This window comes from Saccostrea echinata, unplaced genomic scaffold, assembly GCF_033153115.1.
Source record: "Saccostrea echinata isolate AGI-Se365-2 ecotype Australia unplaced genomic scaffold, CSIRO_AGI_Sech_v1 ptg000030l, whole genome shotgun sequence".
Lineage (NCBI taxonomy): Eukaryota > Metazoa > Mollusca > Bivalvia > Ostreida > Ostreidae > Saccostrea > Saccostrea echinata.
The window spans coordinates 24,760,492-24,777,040 of record NW_026889779.1 but is presented as its reverse complement, the minus strand read 5'-3'; the positions used below and the strand labels follow the sequence as shown (position 1 = coordinate 24,777,040).

The following is a 16,549-nucleotide window of genomic DNA, read 5'->3' as shown; positions in this document are numbered from 1 at the left end:
TGCTATAAATAGAAAAAGAAACCTTATTCAAATAGTGTGTATTTTAGTAAATGGTCACTAATGCTTGTCGGTCACATAATGGTTATAACAGTAACTGTTAGGATGCAAAGTTTTCATCCGTTATGTGTGAAATAATGCAAGAATTTACATATTCTGGATAGCTCACAGCATTTTGATTTTGTTGACAATTTTTGCTATTATAAAAAATGAGTTCACCCCCAAAATAGTGTCAATTTTTAGTTGACTAACTATTCTAGTTAATGATATATTGTAGAGAGCAGTTTATTTTTTTAATATATTTTTCTGTGAAGCTTCTCACTGGAAAATTGTTAATTATATTAATATATTAAGACATGGAAATTTTAAGGTGTTTGATTCTATAAATAGAGATGGGAACCCCCTTCAAATACAGGGCATTACAGTAAATGGTAACAAGTACTTGTCAGTTCCTGTTGTTGAAATATTGTAGATAGCAAATTGTTTGTAAATACTCTTTATGAAGCTTCCAGTATGTGGAAAATTTTCATTTTACCTCATATACTTAGATGTTTCTAAGTTTTTAATTTTTGTGCTAAGAAATAGACATAGGAATCCCCTTGAAACATTTTGCATTTCAGTCATTGGTTTCTAGTACTTATCAGTCACATTATGTTTATAGTAGAAAGTATTCAAATTTTCAATTCATAATTGTATGAAATAGTGCAAGAATTTATATTTCCTAAATAACTCACTGCATCTATTTTTAGACCACTGTTGCTATAAAAAGAAAAGAGAGTCCATCTTCAATATTGTGTCAATTATTAATTGCCCAAATGTTCTTGTTCATGACATATTGTAGACAGCAGTATATTTTGTAAATACTTTTTCAATGAAGCTTACAACTGGTGGAAAATTGTCATTTTTCCTCATATGCTGAGATGTTTCTATTTTTGGGTGTTTGTTGCTATAAATAGAAAAGGGAACCCCCTTCAGATAGTGTGTACGTCAGTAAATGGTTTCTAGTACTTGTCAGTCACACTAAGTTTATAACAGTTAGTCTGCATTTTTTCCATCCAACATTGCCTGAAAAATTGAAAGAATCTACATTTTCTCGATAATTCAAGGAATCTATTTTTAGACCATTGTTGCTATAAAGAGAAATAAGAGTCCATCCTCAAGATTGTATCAATTATTGTACAAACACTTGTTCCTTTTGAAGGCATATTGTAGAAAGCTTTATATTTGTTAATACTTTTTCTATTAAGCTTCCAATTAGCATAAAACTGTCATTTCTCCTAATTTTCAGACACATATCTATATTTAGGTGCTTGATACTATAAATAGAAATGGGAATCCCTCTCAACCATTGTCCACTCCAGCTAGTGGTGTCCAGCTACTGTCATTAACATCTTAAATTTTGCAATATGCTTCCTAATTTTCCAGCAATGACATCTAAAACTTTGCCAAAATTTGATTTTTTACAGTTTACCAATACATATCTATTTATAGATACATGTTACTAAAAATAGCATTAAAAGCCCACTGATATTTTTTCATGTGATGACACTACTAATTCTCAAGTATAAAAACACATATAAGATTTGAAAATTTTCCACGGACAATTTTTCTTATTTAGCCTTAAAGATCTCAAAAAATACTAAATTTTCCATTTTTCACATTTTCAGGAACCATGTCAGTTTGTATGACCTTTTTCTTAGAGTGGGAATATTTCTAGAATAAATGATTATATGCCCTGTGTACCTTAAAAGTTCACGTTATCATATGATCCAATGATTTTTGTTTGAGTGTATTAGATACTGATAAATATTCGTTTACATTTCCTCAATTTTCAAGTTTTCATTTGGTCAAAAAGGGTCAAAAATGGCCAAATTCTATGAATCCGTCTCCATGGCAACCAAGTGCACGTGTGGAACTTCCGACACCATATTTGCTAGTTTTGTACCAAAACACACCTGTGGTGCAAATTTCAACAAAATCCGAGACATGTCGTTTCCAAGCCCTATAGTAAATTTGTTGGTGCTTACAGAGAATGTGTGTTAAAAACTTACGACTTTTCAACTTTATACACAACCATTCCCCACGATAAATTAAAGTCCAGGCTTTTTGATATCATTGACAGCTGCTTTTTCAATAAAAATGGAACTCGTAAATTTACTTACTTTGTCATCATTTGAAAAATTATTTTGTTCAAAAACATTCTGATTGTACACACAAGTACTCTGAACTTGACATTAAAAAGATGCTTGAGTTTCTGATTGACAATATCTATGTGGTTTTTGGAGACCAGGTCTTCCAACAATCTATTGGAATTCCCATGGGTACCAATTGCGCCCCCTTATTAGCAGACCTTTTTTTTGTATTCATATGAAGCAGAATTTGTCCAAAATCTTATACGTGAAAAGAGGAAAACACTTGCTGTGGCCTTCAACTCGACATTTAGATACGTATTGTCAATTAACAATGGCTATTTCCATTCTTATGTCAATACGATATATCCCGGTGAGCTTGAGATAAAAGATACTACAGAGTCTGACACATCTGTTTCATTTTTGGATATTTTGTTTAAAAAAGACGTTATTTGTAATCTAACAACCAAGCTTTATGATAAGAGTAATGACTTCAACTTTTCAATCGTCAACTTCCCTTACTTATGCAGTAATATACCTTCATCACCTGTATACGGGGTATATATCTCTCAGTTGATCCATTACGCAAGAGCATGTACAATTTCTAACAAGAGGCCCAAGGGCCTTAACGGTCACCTGAGTATAATACAACAATTTAGAGGATCCATAGAGTATAAAATGAACTGAAAGGTGAAGCTTTGTTCCCCAAAAGCAAGAAAAATAGGATGATCAGGATCAACAAAATAATTAGTCTAGTGTTCATTAACAGTTCATCAATTAGGTTCTAATCTGTTCCCCATTTATTACTATCACCATACAGTATATTAACAAATTATCAGTGATTCTGTATTATTTTAATTCCTTGATGAAATCTCTTACATTAGAGTCTCTTGGTCTTTAATGAACATTGAATAAGACAAGTTATTTTTGTCTCATTTTTATTTATCTATTACTTACAAGTCTACCTGATCATTTAAACTATAAAGGTACTTTTCGTATTATACAAAAAAAATCTTGCATAATTCTCCTATTCAATTAACCTTTCAAGTACATTATTTACAGTGATTAATTATCAAAAGTAAATGGCAAAGGGGAATAACTCCTCTCAGTTGAATACAAATTAATAGAGCCCTGGCCAGGACCAGAACACTTGAAGGTTTTCAAAGAAATAATGCATTTTTACTACAGATTCATTATATTATCAATAGAGCCAACCCCCAACCCCCCAGCACCAGAACCCCTGAACCCCTGACCTTTGTGCCATGAATTTCACAATTTTGGTAGAGTCACCCTTGCTTATCATAACTATGTATTCAATATGTTTCAATAATACCCAGGAGCAGAGAAGAAGATTTTCAAAGAAATAATTCACTTTCACTATATGATCTATATAGACCCGCCCTAGCACCAGAACTCCTGACCCTTAGGCCAAGAATTTCAAAATTTTGGAAAAAGCATCCTTCTGCACCATTACTATGCACTTAGTTTGTTTAAATAATACCCAGGAGCAGAGAAGAAGATTTTCAAAGAATTAATGCATTTTCATTATATATAATCAATAGAGCCCCACCCTAACACCAGAACCCCTGACCCAGGGGCCATGAATTTCACATTTTGGAAAAATCATCCTTGTGCACCATTATCATGCATTAAGTTTGTTTAAATAATACCCAGGAGCAGAGAAGAAGATTTTCAAAGAATTAATACATTTTCACTATATAATCAATAGAACCCCGCCCCACACCAGAACCCCTGACCCAGGGGCCATGAATTTCACAATTTTGGAAAAGGCATCATTCCTTGTCATAACCATGCACTTAGTTTGTTTAAATAATACCCAGGAGAAGAGAGGAAGATTTTCAAAGAAATATTGCACTTTCAGTATATGATCTATATAGCCCCGCCCTAGCACCAGAACCCCTGACCCTGCGGCCATGAATTTCACAATTTTGGTAGAGGGCTTAATGCATATTACAATCATACCAACAGTTTGACTGCTTGTTGTCCAGGAGTAAAGAAGATTTTTAAAGATTGATTTTGTTGGTTTTAACCCCATCCCTGGGGCCCCAGGGGGGCAGGGACCATGAAATTCACAATTCTTATTCCCCTTCACCCAAAGATGCTATATGCAAAAATTGGTTGAAATTGGTTGAGCGGTTCTAGAGAAGAAGTTGAAAATGTTCAGAAATTAACGCACGACGGACGACGCACGACGACGGACAAAAACGGATAGCAATAGGTCACCTGAGTGACTCAGGTGACCTAAAAACAAGTAAATTATTGACAAACAAGTTGATGAAACAAGAATATCAGCTGTCTCGTTTAAAATCATCATTTCGTAAGTTCTATGGTCGATACAATGACCTTGTCAACAAGAACAATTTATCAATAAGTCAAATGCTGACAGACGTTTTTCATACTAATTTTTAGGCCATTATTTACACACTGAATTGTCGACGGATTTTTCCGTTATTTCCCGATCATGACAAGGAGCACACGGTGGGTGTGACCGGCCGGCAGGGGATGCTCACTCCTCCATGGCACCTGATCCCACCTCTGATGTTTGGAGGTCCGTGTTTGCTCTGCTCCTATTTTGTATTGTTTGATGGACTTTTGAGCTTGAATACTGTTCGTTATCTCCATATATTTCACACAGACTATGGATTTCTCCCTTAACTCATTCATGACGAGAAGAACAAAGCGGATGTCACCTGATACAACGTCTGTTTTACGGGTGTGTGTTTTCTCTCCTTGCAATTCGTATCGTTTGAGTGGATTTATCAACATGATTTATGTTCGTTATCTTCACATATCTTTATGATCTGAAATTATTCTTGAAGCCTGAGGATTTTTTTATCATATTTATACAAAAAATTGAACATTTTTTACAAAAGAGCGAAATGAACAAATGTTCTCAGTTGAAGAACTTAGATTATTGAAATTATGCAAGATAATAGATATTAAATAAAAATAATTTTTTACAGTCTATTTTGAAGATTTTTTTTTTTTAATAAATTGATAGTGTCTTTTTAATTAATTTGTTAGGCAATTGTCCACTGATTAGACACTAGGGTATGTTTCTGTAGCTTCTGTGGTCATTTAACTAAACTTTTGAACTAGTTCAAGTGAAACAAAACAGTTACATGATCTCCAATTGTGATTTAAGCATGGTTAACCATTTGAACTCTCCGCGGAGGTCAAAGAATCAGAGGGGTTATAAAATGTGAAGTTCCAACTGTTTGTGGATTTGTAATTGTTCATTGCTGAACTCTTTGGGAGAAAAGATGCCAAAGAAATGATCTTTTCGCATATCACATTACTTGTGACAAGTCATAATTTCGCACGTTCTATTGTCGATACAGGGACCTTGTCAGCAAATATAATCTATCATTAAATCAATTTCTGACTGATGTTTCTCATACTATTTGTTAGGCCATTATTTAAGCACTGAATTGTCTACGGATTTTTCCGTTTGCCCGATCATGACAAGCAGCATATGGCCGGAGTGGCCAGTCAACAGGGGACTCTTACTCCTCTGTGGCACCTGATCCCACCTCTGAGGTTTTAGAGGATTTGCTCTGCCCCCGATTTGTAGTGGTTCAGACCTTTGAGCTTAATTAATGTTCACTATCTCAATATTTCAAGTATAAGAAAAGAATTGTTAGTAAATAATAACAAAAATAATAATAATACGAGTAATAAAATGTATCGTTTGATTAGTTACTAATATGTAACTAAGTCAAGTCATAACTTCAGAGCAAAAAAGACTGAATAATGATTTATCTTTGTATTAACATTTATATTTGATACTAGAATACTAGTATACTCGTAGATCTCAAACTCGTTGTATCCAAAAACACACGCTTTAAAATACTTTCAAGGTGAGAATTTATTAAATGTTTGATTCAAAATACTTCGAATTCTTTCTTACATACAGTGTGTTTTACAGTGCATTGACTAATAATACAAATCTGTAAATTTCAGAATCTGCTTTTTCTGACAAAAGACTTTTGTTTCATAAAAAATTCATGACCACAAAAAGAAAAGTCTAACACATATGATAAAGAGTTGATTGTTCATCATAACTATGCAAAAAGTATATTCAAAAGATCTTAAGTAGAAGATATTTCAAACAGAACTAAAGTAACTGCATCTTGCAGCTCTAAACCGGTTCCTAAAAGATCATAAAGTTCTTAATTAAAGGGCTTACTCATATTCATAGTAATAAAAATATGCTACTTATCAGCTAGTACTGCATTAAGACGTTCAAAGATATAATGCATTTTTTGCACATGCTTCAGCCCAGTCTTGAACCTTAACCTCGCACCTAAAGATCATAATCTTCACTTTTTGATAGGTGCTTTTGTTTATTATAATCTTGAAATTTTTTTCACTGTACGTTTTATACGAATAAAGAAGATTACAAATATGGAGTATTCCAAAGTACTAATACATACACTTGGCCTGTATCGCTGCATCCTAAGAGATTGGGAAGAAAGCTATAAGCTCTTTTATAATCGTGTAAATAGTTTGTCTGCTAGAAGGTTAGGAATAAAGAGGATTTCAAAGATATAGGTCATTTCCAAAACTTTATTCCATCTTTTTTCCTGGAACGAGATTGGGTTTCTATTTTCCTCTTTTTGACAATTTTAAACAGCTGTATAATTGTTTCTTTCCACTGTTTGCAATTTTGGATGTTTTACGTAAATAGTTTCCTATTAGTCCCATCAAAACATATAACATTGGACATCTATGTTTTCCTGGTACTTCTATAAATATGCAGATCTTCTTCCTTATAATAGGATTACATCCCTAGGTCGGTTGTTAAATTATATTTAGTACGAAAAGGGAATCACATGTAACAAACAAAGAGGGAAATGCATGAAATTTTTTGCTCTTTACTTTAAATGTTATTTGGTGTATTTTGTGAATAGTGCATTATGTTCATATAGATATGAGAAGTTTTTAATGAAGTTTTCGTGAAATGAATATGCACATTTGCAGACAAGCAATGGAAAATATTTTATATGACATCAATATTCTTGCACTAGACATTTTTAATAACTAAACGTTCATGTGTACATCCCGTTTTGTACTTAGATTCATCTTTTTTCATCAGGCAGAGGAATTTATTTTTCTGTAGGTTTTGTACAACATAAATGTGGTAAATAACTTAAGAAATAGACGGTTCAAAGTTAAAAAAAAGTTGAATAAGAACCTAACCTGATACCACAACTCATAATACAAACCAAACCGAATTGCTCAGATCATAATATTCATTTACCTCTGTGGTTATTTTTAACGCTTTGGAAACACATTTTTACACCCTTGTTCGTATCACAACAGCATTGAACTTAGATTATTAAAGCTTTACAATTAAACATGAAGTTTTTATGAACCAACCCTAACAAAAATTTCCTACAATAAAAGAAGTTCTTCTGTTGCAACCCTAACAAAAATTCACTACAGTAAACTACAGTTAACTAAATAAATACTTGGATTTATCCTGAAATTTTACTTAGATATTTTTTTCTAAGATTAAGGGCCTATATCTCTTTAATTACACACATTATAGAAATAATTACTTAAATTTACATTAGTAAAAACTTCGATTTACTACAGTGAAAACTTTTATACAATAGTAAACTATAGTTATATATTATAAACTATAGTTAGCTATAGTATTTTTTGATAGTGAAGATCAAAATTAATGTTGTAAACAAGTAAACTGTCATGATGATGTATTTTATATATTATGCTGTATTTATTGTCTTTTGAACTGTACCTTTTTTGTTCTATTTTCAAATACATATCATCTTAATCAATTGTTTTCATGCAGAACATTATATGTATTATCTTGATCCCTATTACATTCATAAATAACAAGTTGTGTTCTAACGACAGGATCTAAAATCATTTGTGATTCCCTGACTGTGTTGTAATTAATATTCTCCTCGGCAATCATGTCCTCAGTAACCATTTTCTTCACAGATTTGGCTGAAAAGAAATAGTTTGAAAAGATGTCATCAAAGGTATTTAAAGGTGCTTGGACACAGATTTGAAGTTAATATTTTCTCAAATTTTCTGTATAATTTCATGACTTATATGTTGCAATAACATTTCATAGTAAAATATCATAAAAATCTTATTTCATCTCGAAGTTATTAAAACTTTGAATTTCTGGACGCGTTGGATTGACACATCTTGCGCTTTCACATATTTTAATTTTATTCTTAATACTTAAGAAAAGTGGCAATTTTGTTGTGTATTAATGAAAAATATTAAAACTATAACCCAGAAAATTCAGAGTAGAAATGTTCGAAAGCAAAACCCACTCACAGTATTGTAAGTTCGTGCTCAGTGGTGTGTGCAGAGTTTAACAATTGAACACACCCGGTGAATTGTATACATTAACAATAACAGAGCTCGTGCCCAGTTTACAAAAACAGTTTAGGTTTCACGGGTGTGTTCAATTTGTTAAACTCTGTACACATCACAGAGCACGGACTGACAATACTGGTGAGTTGGTTTTGCTTTCGAACATATCTACTCTGAGTTTTCTAGATTATAGATGTAATATTTTTCATTAATACATAACAAAATCGCTTCTTTTCTTAAATATTAAGGATAAAGTTAAAAATTTGTGTATGTGCAAAGATGTGTTAATCAAACGCGTCCCGGAGTTCGTAGTTCCAATAATTTCCAGATAAAATAAGTTTTTAGTTATATTTTAATGTGAAATGCTATTGCAATATATAAGTCGTGATATTATCCAGAAAATTTGAGAAAATATTAAGTTCAAACCTGTGTCTAAGCACCTTTAAGATAACTTACACAATTACTCAAAATCCCTTCAACAGTTGAAAAATTTATGTTAATTTTGCATACATACTTTTATTAAGAGTCGTCTCTGGCTCTTTAGAAATAAGTCCCCTATTGTACAGAAAACAATTGATTTACATGTTGAATCTAGTACTTCTATCATGTAAATAAGATATGGAAAGTATGTTCTTGCATTATATGAGTCATAAAAGCTTTTTTATATACATGTAGATATATCCTTTAGATGAGGTCAATTCTTATAGGCATAGACTTAGAAAAAAAACCCATAAAAAGCGAGTGCAAAGACTATAATATATAATGATAGATATAATATATAATATTATATTTATATAAATAGAAATATAAATATAATATATGATAAAAAAATCCAATATGATATCATTTAAGATATTTAAAAAACCAAAAGCCTCTGAGGTGATTGTAGCTCTACCGGTGTGCACTAATAATAAAGATAGATGCATCTTAGTGTAGTCTATTGTGAAAAATTCTAACCAGACAAAAAACTGAAGGAGGAGAAGTACTTAAACATATTCGAAAACATTTCTATATCTAGAAACCACGGCAACACCGTTTGTCGAAAATCTTAGTATACTCTACTTGTAAAATGAGTCTTAATGAAAATGAACCAAACCTGTAGAAGTAAATTTGAAAGATTTCTAAGACATTGCTGTTTTTAGCAATCATGGCAACACCGTTTTATGATACTTTTTATAGAATTATATATATTATAATAGTCTTCTTTTGTACCACGTCTTATTTAAATAAGACCAAAACTGTAAAAGGAATAGCTTTTGAAAGAATTTCAAAAAAATCTTTTTAATAACCATGGCAAGACACAGTTTGTTGAAATCAAAAACCAGTATACAGAATGATGTATCTAAGTATACACCATTTGTGTACCAAGTCTAACTAAATTAAACCACAACTTAAGGAGGGGTAGCGTTTAAAAAATTCAATTAAATTTCTATTTTTGTAAACCATTGCAACATCGTTTGTTGAAATCAAAAACCGAAAAACAAAATCATGCATCGTTGTCGTCTTCTTGAGTACCGAGTCTTATTGATAAAGGATGAAATATGTGATTTTTATTCGTGGAAAGAATAGTCTTTAACACTGTATAGTTTTCAGATTGATTCAGAAATTCAAAAGTAAAAAAAATGAGAGTTAGAATATAAAAGTCAAACTAGTCGATTGAAATTTGTAGAGACACCAAAAATATCGATGCAGTGTGCAACATGATATCTGGAAATGTCAGATTTACATCCAAAGACATTGCTAGAACACTAAGCATTTCATCGTCATAACATTTTATAGAATTCTGGCAACGGAAATGAATATAATAATATTTCTATCAGATATATGCCTTATTTTCTTAAAATTGCCTAAGAGAAAAATAAGCATTAAATTTGTCAACGGTCTGCTTAAAAACAAATATTTTAACAAAATAGAAGATTTGTTAAATTTGCGTGATGGATGACGAAACATGGCTGCAGTTTTTATAGCCTAAAAGAAGATCAATAATAAAATGTGGAATGAAAGAAAAAGCTATTGTTCTTATTATTTTGTAAAGAGAAACAAGGGCTCCAGGTATGTTTGCCTTTATTTTTTTCAAGAGGACCAGTAAAACATGTAGATACACCCAAAGGAAGGACCATCAATGGTAACTTTTATGTTCAAATTGCAATGAGGAAAGATAAACTGTTACAGATTTCCTTTAAAGGAAGTCCAAATACAGCCCCAGGGTAATTTTCTTGCAAATAAGCACAGAAAAATAAATGAAATTCCGAAGAAAAGAAAGTTTACAGAGCTTTGCCATCCCCCATAGATCTTGTGAGATCTCTTTATTCTACAAATGCGTGAAAACAATCAAAGGAAGATTATACAATATCAGATACGTCATGGAACGTGACATTCATCAGTGTTTTTGGGGTATCCCTAAAGATGGGTATGCTGGGGTTTTCTGGTCATAGATACAAAGACTTAAGACAAGTGTAAAGGGTGATAGGGAATGTTTTGAGGGATTGAAAATGTTTAGAATATGTATTACGCACTTTTCTTACTTTAAGATGACCTATTGCATTATTAATTGAACGACCCTTGTAGATAACGAACAGTAATCAAGCTCAAAAGTCCATTGACACGATATGAATCGGGGGCAGAGCAACACGGGGCACTTAAAGCGCATCAGAGGTGGAATCAGGTTTCTTGGAGGAGTAAGCTTCCCCTGTCGACCGGTCCACCCGTCGTGTGCTCACTGTTTTTATCGGGTAAATGGAAAAATTCGTAGACAATTCAGTGTTTAAGTAATGGCCTGACAATTAGTATGAAAAACGTCAGTCAGCATTCTAAACTGTAGGAGGAGTACATGTATCGTTTTGAAAAAGTGTACAGACAGACAGACGGATGGACGACGGACACCTTACCAATGCATAAGTATTACCAGTAGAGCTAAAATGACCGTGAAAAAGGAACTTCACATCGACAGAAAAAAACCTGTCCTCACCGATAGCGTTTGAAGAGGAGAAATACCAGAATCATCAAAGAAACCACAAAGACAGTAAAAAGCATTGCAAACAGCACTGGTAAAACGTCATGTTGGAGAATTTCACTGGATGACGTATCTGTAACAGAGTATTACAAGTATGTAAAACCTTAAAAGTTAAATTTACTTTTTGTGAAAAAAAGTGAAGATAACGAATAGTGATCGATCTTTAAAAAATATATTTAAAAAAACCCCAATACTAATCTGAAAACTGGGCATAAAATAAGAACCTTTGGAAATTCTAGAGGTGGGATCGGGAGCTTGGGAAAAGAAAGCATCCCTTGAAGACAGGTCACACCCACCGTGGGGCCTATGTATTGATCGTGTAAACGGAATATTCCGTAATCAAATTTAGCATAAAAACAAAGACCTAACATTGGTATGGAAAAAAGTCTGTCAAAATATAACAAAATGGTAGGTTATATTTGCTATCAAGGTAATTATGACGACCATATGATTTATAAAATGCTGACTTTACACTAATTTGTTGAAATCACTATAACATTAAGTTATCTGTCTGTAGCCTGTCGCGGTTTAAAAAACTGATACTTCTAAGAACAGGCTTTTGAGTTCGAATAAGTTGGGAGACATAAACAACATATGCAGCTAATATTGGAGTATTGAAGTACTAATAAATAAGGAAATTTGACGAAGGAAAAGCTGAAGTCATCTAGTTTGCTGTACAATTTAGTTGTTACTTGGCCTTTATTGTATATAGTCTGCAAAACATCAACAAGAAAGAGATGTGGCAAACTCTATGGAGTCTTTTATTTCGAGTTCACTGGGATATATCGAGTCGACATATGAATGCTAATAACTATTGTTGATTGACAAAACGTCGTCAATATATCTGAATGTCGAGTTGAAGATCTTAGAAAGTGATTTTTTTTTTCTTCTCATGTTGAAGTTTTTGAATAAATTCTGCTTCGTGGGGATATTGAATCAAGTCGGCTAATAAAGGAGAACAATTAGTACCCACTACAATTCAAACAGTTTCTTATAAGATCCAAAGACTACATAAATGTTTTCAAAGAGGAACTCCAGCATCTTTTCAATATCAACTCCAGGGTACTTGAGTGTAGAAAAAGCGATTTCAACAAAGAAATTTTAATGACGTGCAATCATGAACATTTTCGAGTTCCACTTTTACTGAAGAAACAGTTGACTATTATATCAAATAAGCCTAGTTTTTAATTCATCTTATTAGGAATGGAAATGTAGAGAAGTTGTACATTTTGATGTTACTGACTTCTAAAAAAATGTCGTCCTTTACAATATATTCGAAGACAATTATTTTCATCTAATAAGTTTTAATGGGCGACAGCGCACTTGTATGCCATAAAAACCTTTCAAAGCTTTCAAATATAATTTTTGATCCGCCTCTTCAAACTTCAAATTGCATGAGATCGTCTAGACTGTGACGTCAGTGTAAGTTGCATTTCTACATATATTTAGTCTAAAAAGTACTATCTTAAAACGAAAAGCATTGTAGAGTAGACGTAATTAAATTTGTGTTTCCTTAAAGACCCTATATTTTTACCGTACGGCTACCTGGGAAGAGGGAGTGGTCTAATTAGTACAGATGTTATTTACCTGGAGTGCCCTAATACTCAAGATGCCAAAAATTCATATACACATTGCATTATACAGGAAGTCTTTATGGTGATCATTGTCAACATTACACACGTTTCTTGTCTAATTCTCAGTGAAACAGTGGTGAAACCAAATATTACTTTTGCATAAAATTGATAATCTCAACATTTTCATCGATATTTTTTATAAAAAAAAAATATCATGTATAAAGAAATATCCTTTTAAAAAACATTATTAAAAAAATCTCGAGTGTAAGCTACAAAGCAATCGTATCAATGATTTTTTAATTGTCATTAAAAAATAATTACAAGGTATACTGTACGTGTAAATATTGAAAAGAAGTTTTATTTCTCTTGAGTACATTAACAATCTAGAAATTATTAATTTCCCTGGTCGATACTGGTGCCCATGATGTTCATTTACGAATAAGGAATTTAGAGAAAATTCGAACTATGATTTTGATATTTTTTCCACTACATTATGAAGAATTATTGAAAATTTTTGTGATCCAAATTTCTTAAATAAAAATAAATGCCATTCAAAGATAGTGCAATTTAAAAATAAACAACAATCTATTCTACACGAAAAACAATATTTACGTAATACATGTATGTGTACTATTTGTAATTTTTTTACGATTTATATAAAACATCTGCATTTAACAGATAAAAACTTGTGATAAAGGAATCTTCGTAGTTTTCAAACTTAATTCATGCCATCAGTGTCGTATTATCTTCTTTCAATTATTTTGATTCCATTTTGTTGATTCATTTTATTGGGGGGGGGGGGTCGCTATATTGATCCCAGAAGACGGCGAATTGAGTTTCTGTGGACCCAAGCGACAAATCAAGCGGGGCACATAAAAGAGGTTGTAGCGTGGTGAGGTAATTGCTATCGAAACATCCAATCTCAGAATGTCAGGTAGCACAAGTAGCTGGCCTGTCAATCAGATCAGTAGCTATTGTTTTATTTATGATTGACAGGCGGTATATTATTGATCTTGAACCAGGTAGATTTTGGGGGCGTTAACGTAAAATTGGGTGTTTAACGCTCTCTGCAAGAACTCTTCACGACAACTAGTAATTAACTAGGTCTGATACATGTATATTCGCCATTATTGCATGGATTTGTGGTTGCCAAAGAATTCTGGGAGGATGCACACAAAAAAAATGCTAGATTTCAGTTTGAATTTCCTCTTTTCTTAAATGTAAGTCTTTTAGGCTCTTTGCGCTAGATATTAGCGTTTTGAATTACTTTGATAGTGTCAAATTTATGGCTTGTTAATATTTTTTATATTCTTTGAGTATTTGGGTGCGTTTTGGTTAACTTAATATAGGTCATCCACATCTTTAACTTTTTGAAACTAATGTATATAAGATATAATCGGCTTTCGGAAATGAGGTAAGAATCCTTAACTTACCAACAGGACATGTACAGTTATAACTATTACAGTCATCACAATCACATCTTGTCAGGCATTTATAACCACAAAAACCACCTGGACAGTGTCGAGAACAGTGAACTCCATAACTACCATTGCAGGCTGAAATGACAACATAAGGAAACCAGTATCAGGGAGAGCATAACCCTCACAACATCAGGGGTCCTGAGTTCCCTCATGCCCGAGAAAAAAGAGAAGACTCAGGAGCCCTGACGTTATGGGGACAGAAAGACATATCTTATAGTTTAATGCATCTATTTGAATGATTAAGTAAAAGCAAATATATACTTTACATGTAGGCATATTTCATTTCATTTTAATGCAGTGGCGGATTTAAGGGAGGCGCCCCCCGCCCCCCCCCCTTCCCACTAAACTGTCAAAATTAGCGTAAATTATAGTTGAGTCGAGAAAATGTAAAAATGTTTACTCGGTAGACCTCATCATCCTACAAAATCTCTAGAATCCAGGAGCTTCTGGAGCTTCGCCCCTGGTCTTTTCCAGGGTTTCGCCCTGGACCCACTGGGGGCCTCAAGTCGGCTGGATCCGCGCCCGTAATGTGTCATAATTATTATCAACTTAAGTAGATAATATTGACAATCTTTATCCTTATATTTGGTATTTATGCCTAAAAACAGGACTAACAAGATTTAGTCTTTTGACGTGTGGTCCATATATTTCGAATAATGCATAAGATATTGCTTCCAAGTCCATGGATAATATGATTTTGATAATTAAAAAAAATCCTTTTGAGGTTAATAAAAGTGTATTATCATATAAATGTAGATACTTTCATATCAATTTATATTATAATTGCCAATTTGCTCTCGAAAAGAGTTTTAAAGAATCCTACTTATCTGATCTCATGTAATTGTCTTCTCCCAGTCTAGCCATTAAAAGAAGTAAGAGCTTAAAATTTTAGAGAAATGTTCCTCTTTTCTGTTTTAAAGTTTAAATCCTTTTTATCCCCAAGTCTCTGACAAGGATGAGAATTTTGATGATTTCATATCAAATTAATAAATATACCACCGCTGCCCAGTAATAGAATGGTTTCTTCTTCTCCTATGGAATGTCTACCAGCAAGAGTTTACTTTTGTATATAGCGTTATTTGTTAGAATACCCCTTTTAATTGTGGATGCTATATTAAAAGTTTTAACAGTATTTTGGCTAGGAAGAAAAATATTCCATATTCGTCGTTCATAATTTATTCTAATAGTATACATACCAATGCATTTGTTTTTGACTTGTTTGTAGTCAGTGCAACATCTCAGGGGTCTAAGAAAAATGAAGCAATAAATGAAAATTAAAATTTATTGCGTTTTACATTTAAACTGTACATTAAATTTTAATAACAATGAGGCCTTTAATAAAATTCTCACTCGCAATTAGCTAGATTAAAAATGTTACTAAAATCAAAAGCTAAATAATATACTTACTCTGATTCACAAACTCCTTCATTTTGTGTTCTAATAAGACATACAAACTGTAAAAATACTAACGTATGTGGAACTTTTTTCAACATTTGTTGATGCTACAGAGAAGGACGTTGTGAATTCCTCCAAACTTTCAATAGCTTAATCACCATTTCCTAATTCTTTAAAAGTTTCCGGGTTGTATTCTTCAAACAATCTAAAACGTACATGCACTCTTAAACTAAAAGGGAAAGCGTTTGTGTTAGTGAAATAGTATTGGGATGTAATAAAATGTCTATTGAAAGATGTTTCTATAAATCAATAAATGAATGGATACCTATTCTCAGTGTGTTTTCCCCTTAATTTTAAATCATATATATGAAAGTTAAATCAAATTTTGATGACTTCTAACGTAAATAATGTTTGATATAATTTCTGTTCCAGACTGCTTGTTAGGGCAATAAGCTTAAATGACATACCATACAAAAACTTTATTCACCCTAGAAAAAAAAAAATTATTTTGACCATAAGTTTATGCAGATAAAATGCTAAGACAATTTATAAAATAGATTAAAATAAATGAATGAACTTGCA

General features: G+C 32.4%; 1 protein-coding gene across 1 annotated transcript; it reads right to left on the bottom strand.

The window, feature by feature from the left end:
• Window positions 1-7,862: 7,862 nt before the first annotated feature.
• LOC133196602 (uncharacterized) lies at window positions 7,863-16,129 on the bottom strand. Its single transcript, XM_061332467.1, has 6 exons — window positions 15,980-16,129; window positions 15,769-15,818; window positions 14,525-14,647; window positions 11,473-11,590; window positions 9,019-9,059; window positions 7,863-8,123 (listed from the first exon to the last, which is right to left on the bottom strand). The coding sequence occupies exons 1-6, from the start codon at window positions 16,063-16,065 to the stop codon at window positions 7,948-7,950; spliced, it is 594 nt and encodes a 197-aa protein (XP_061188451.1). The 5' UTR covers window positions 16,066-16,129; the 3' UTR covers window positions 7,863-7,947.
• Window positions 16,130-16,549: the final 420 nt, after the last annotated feature.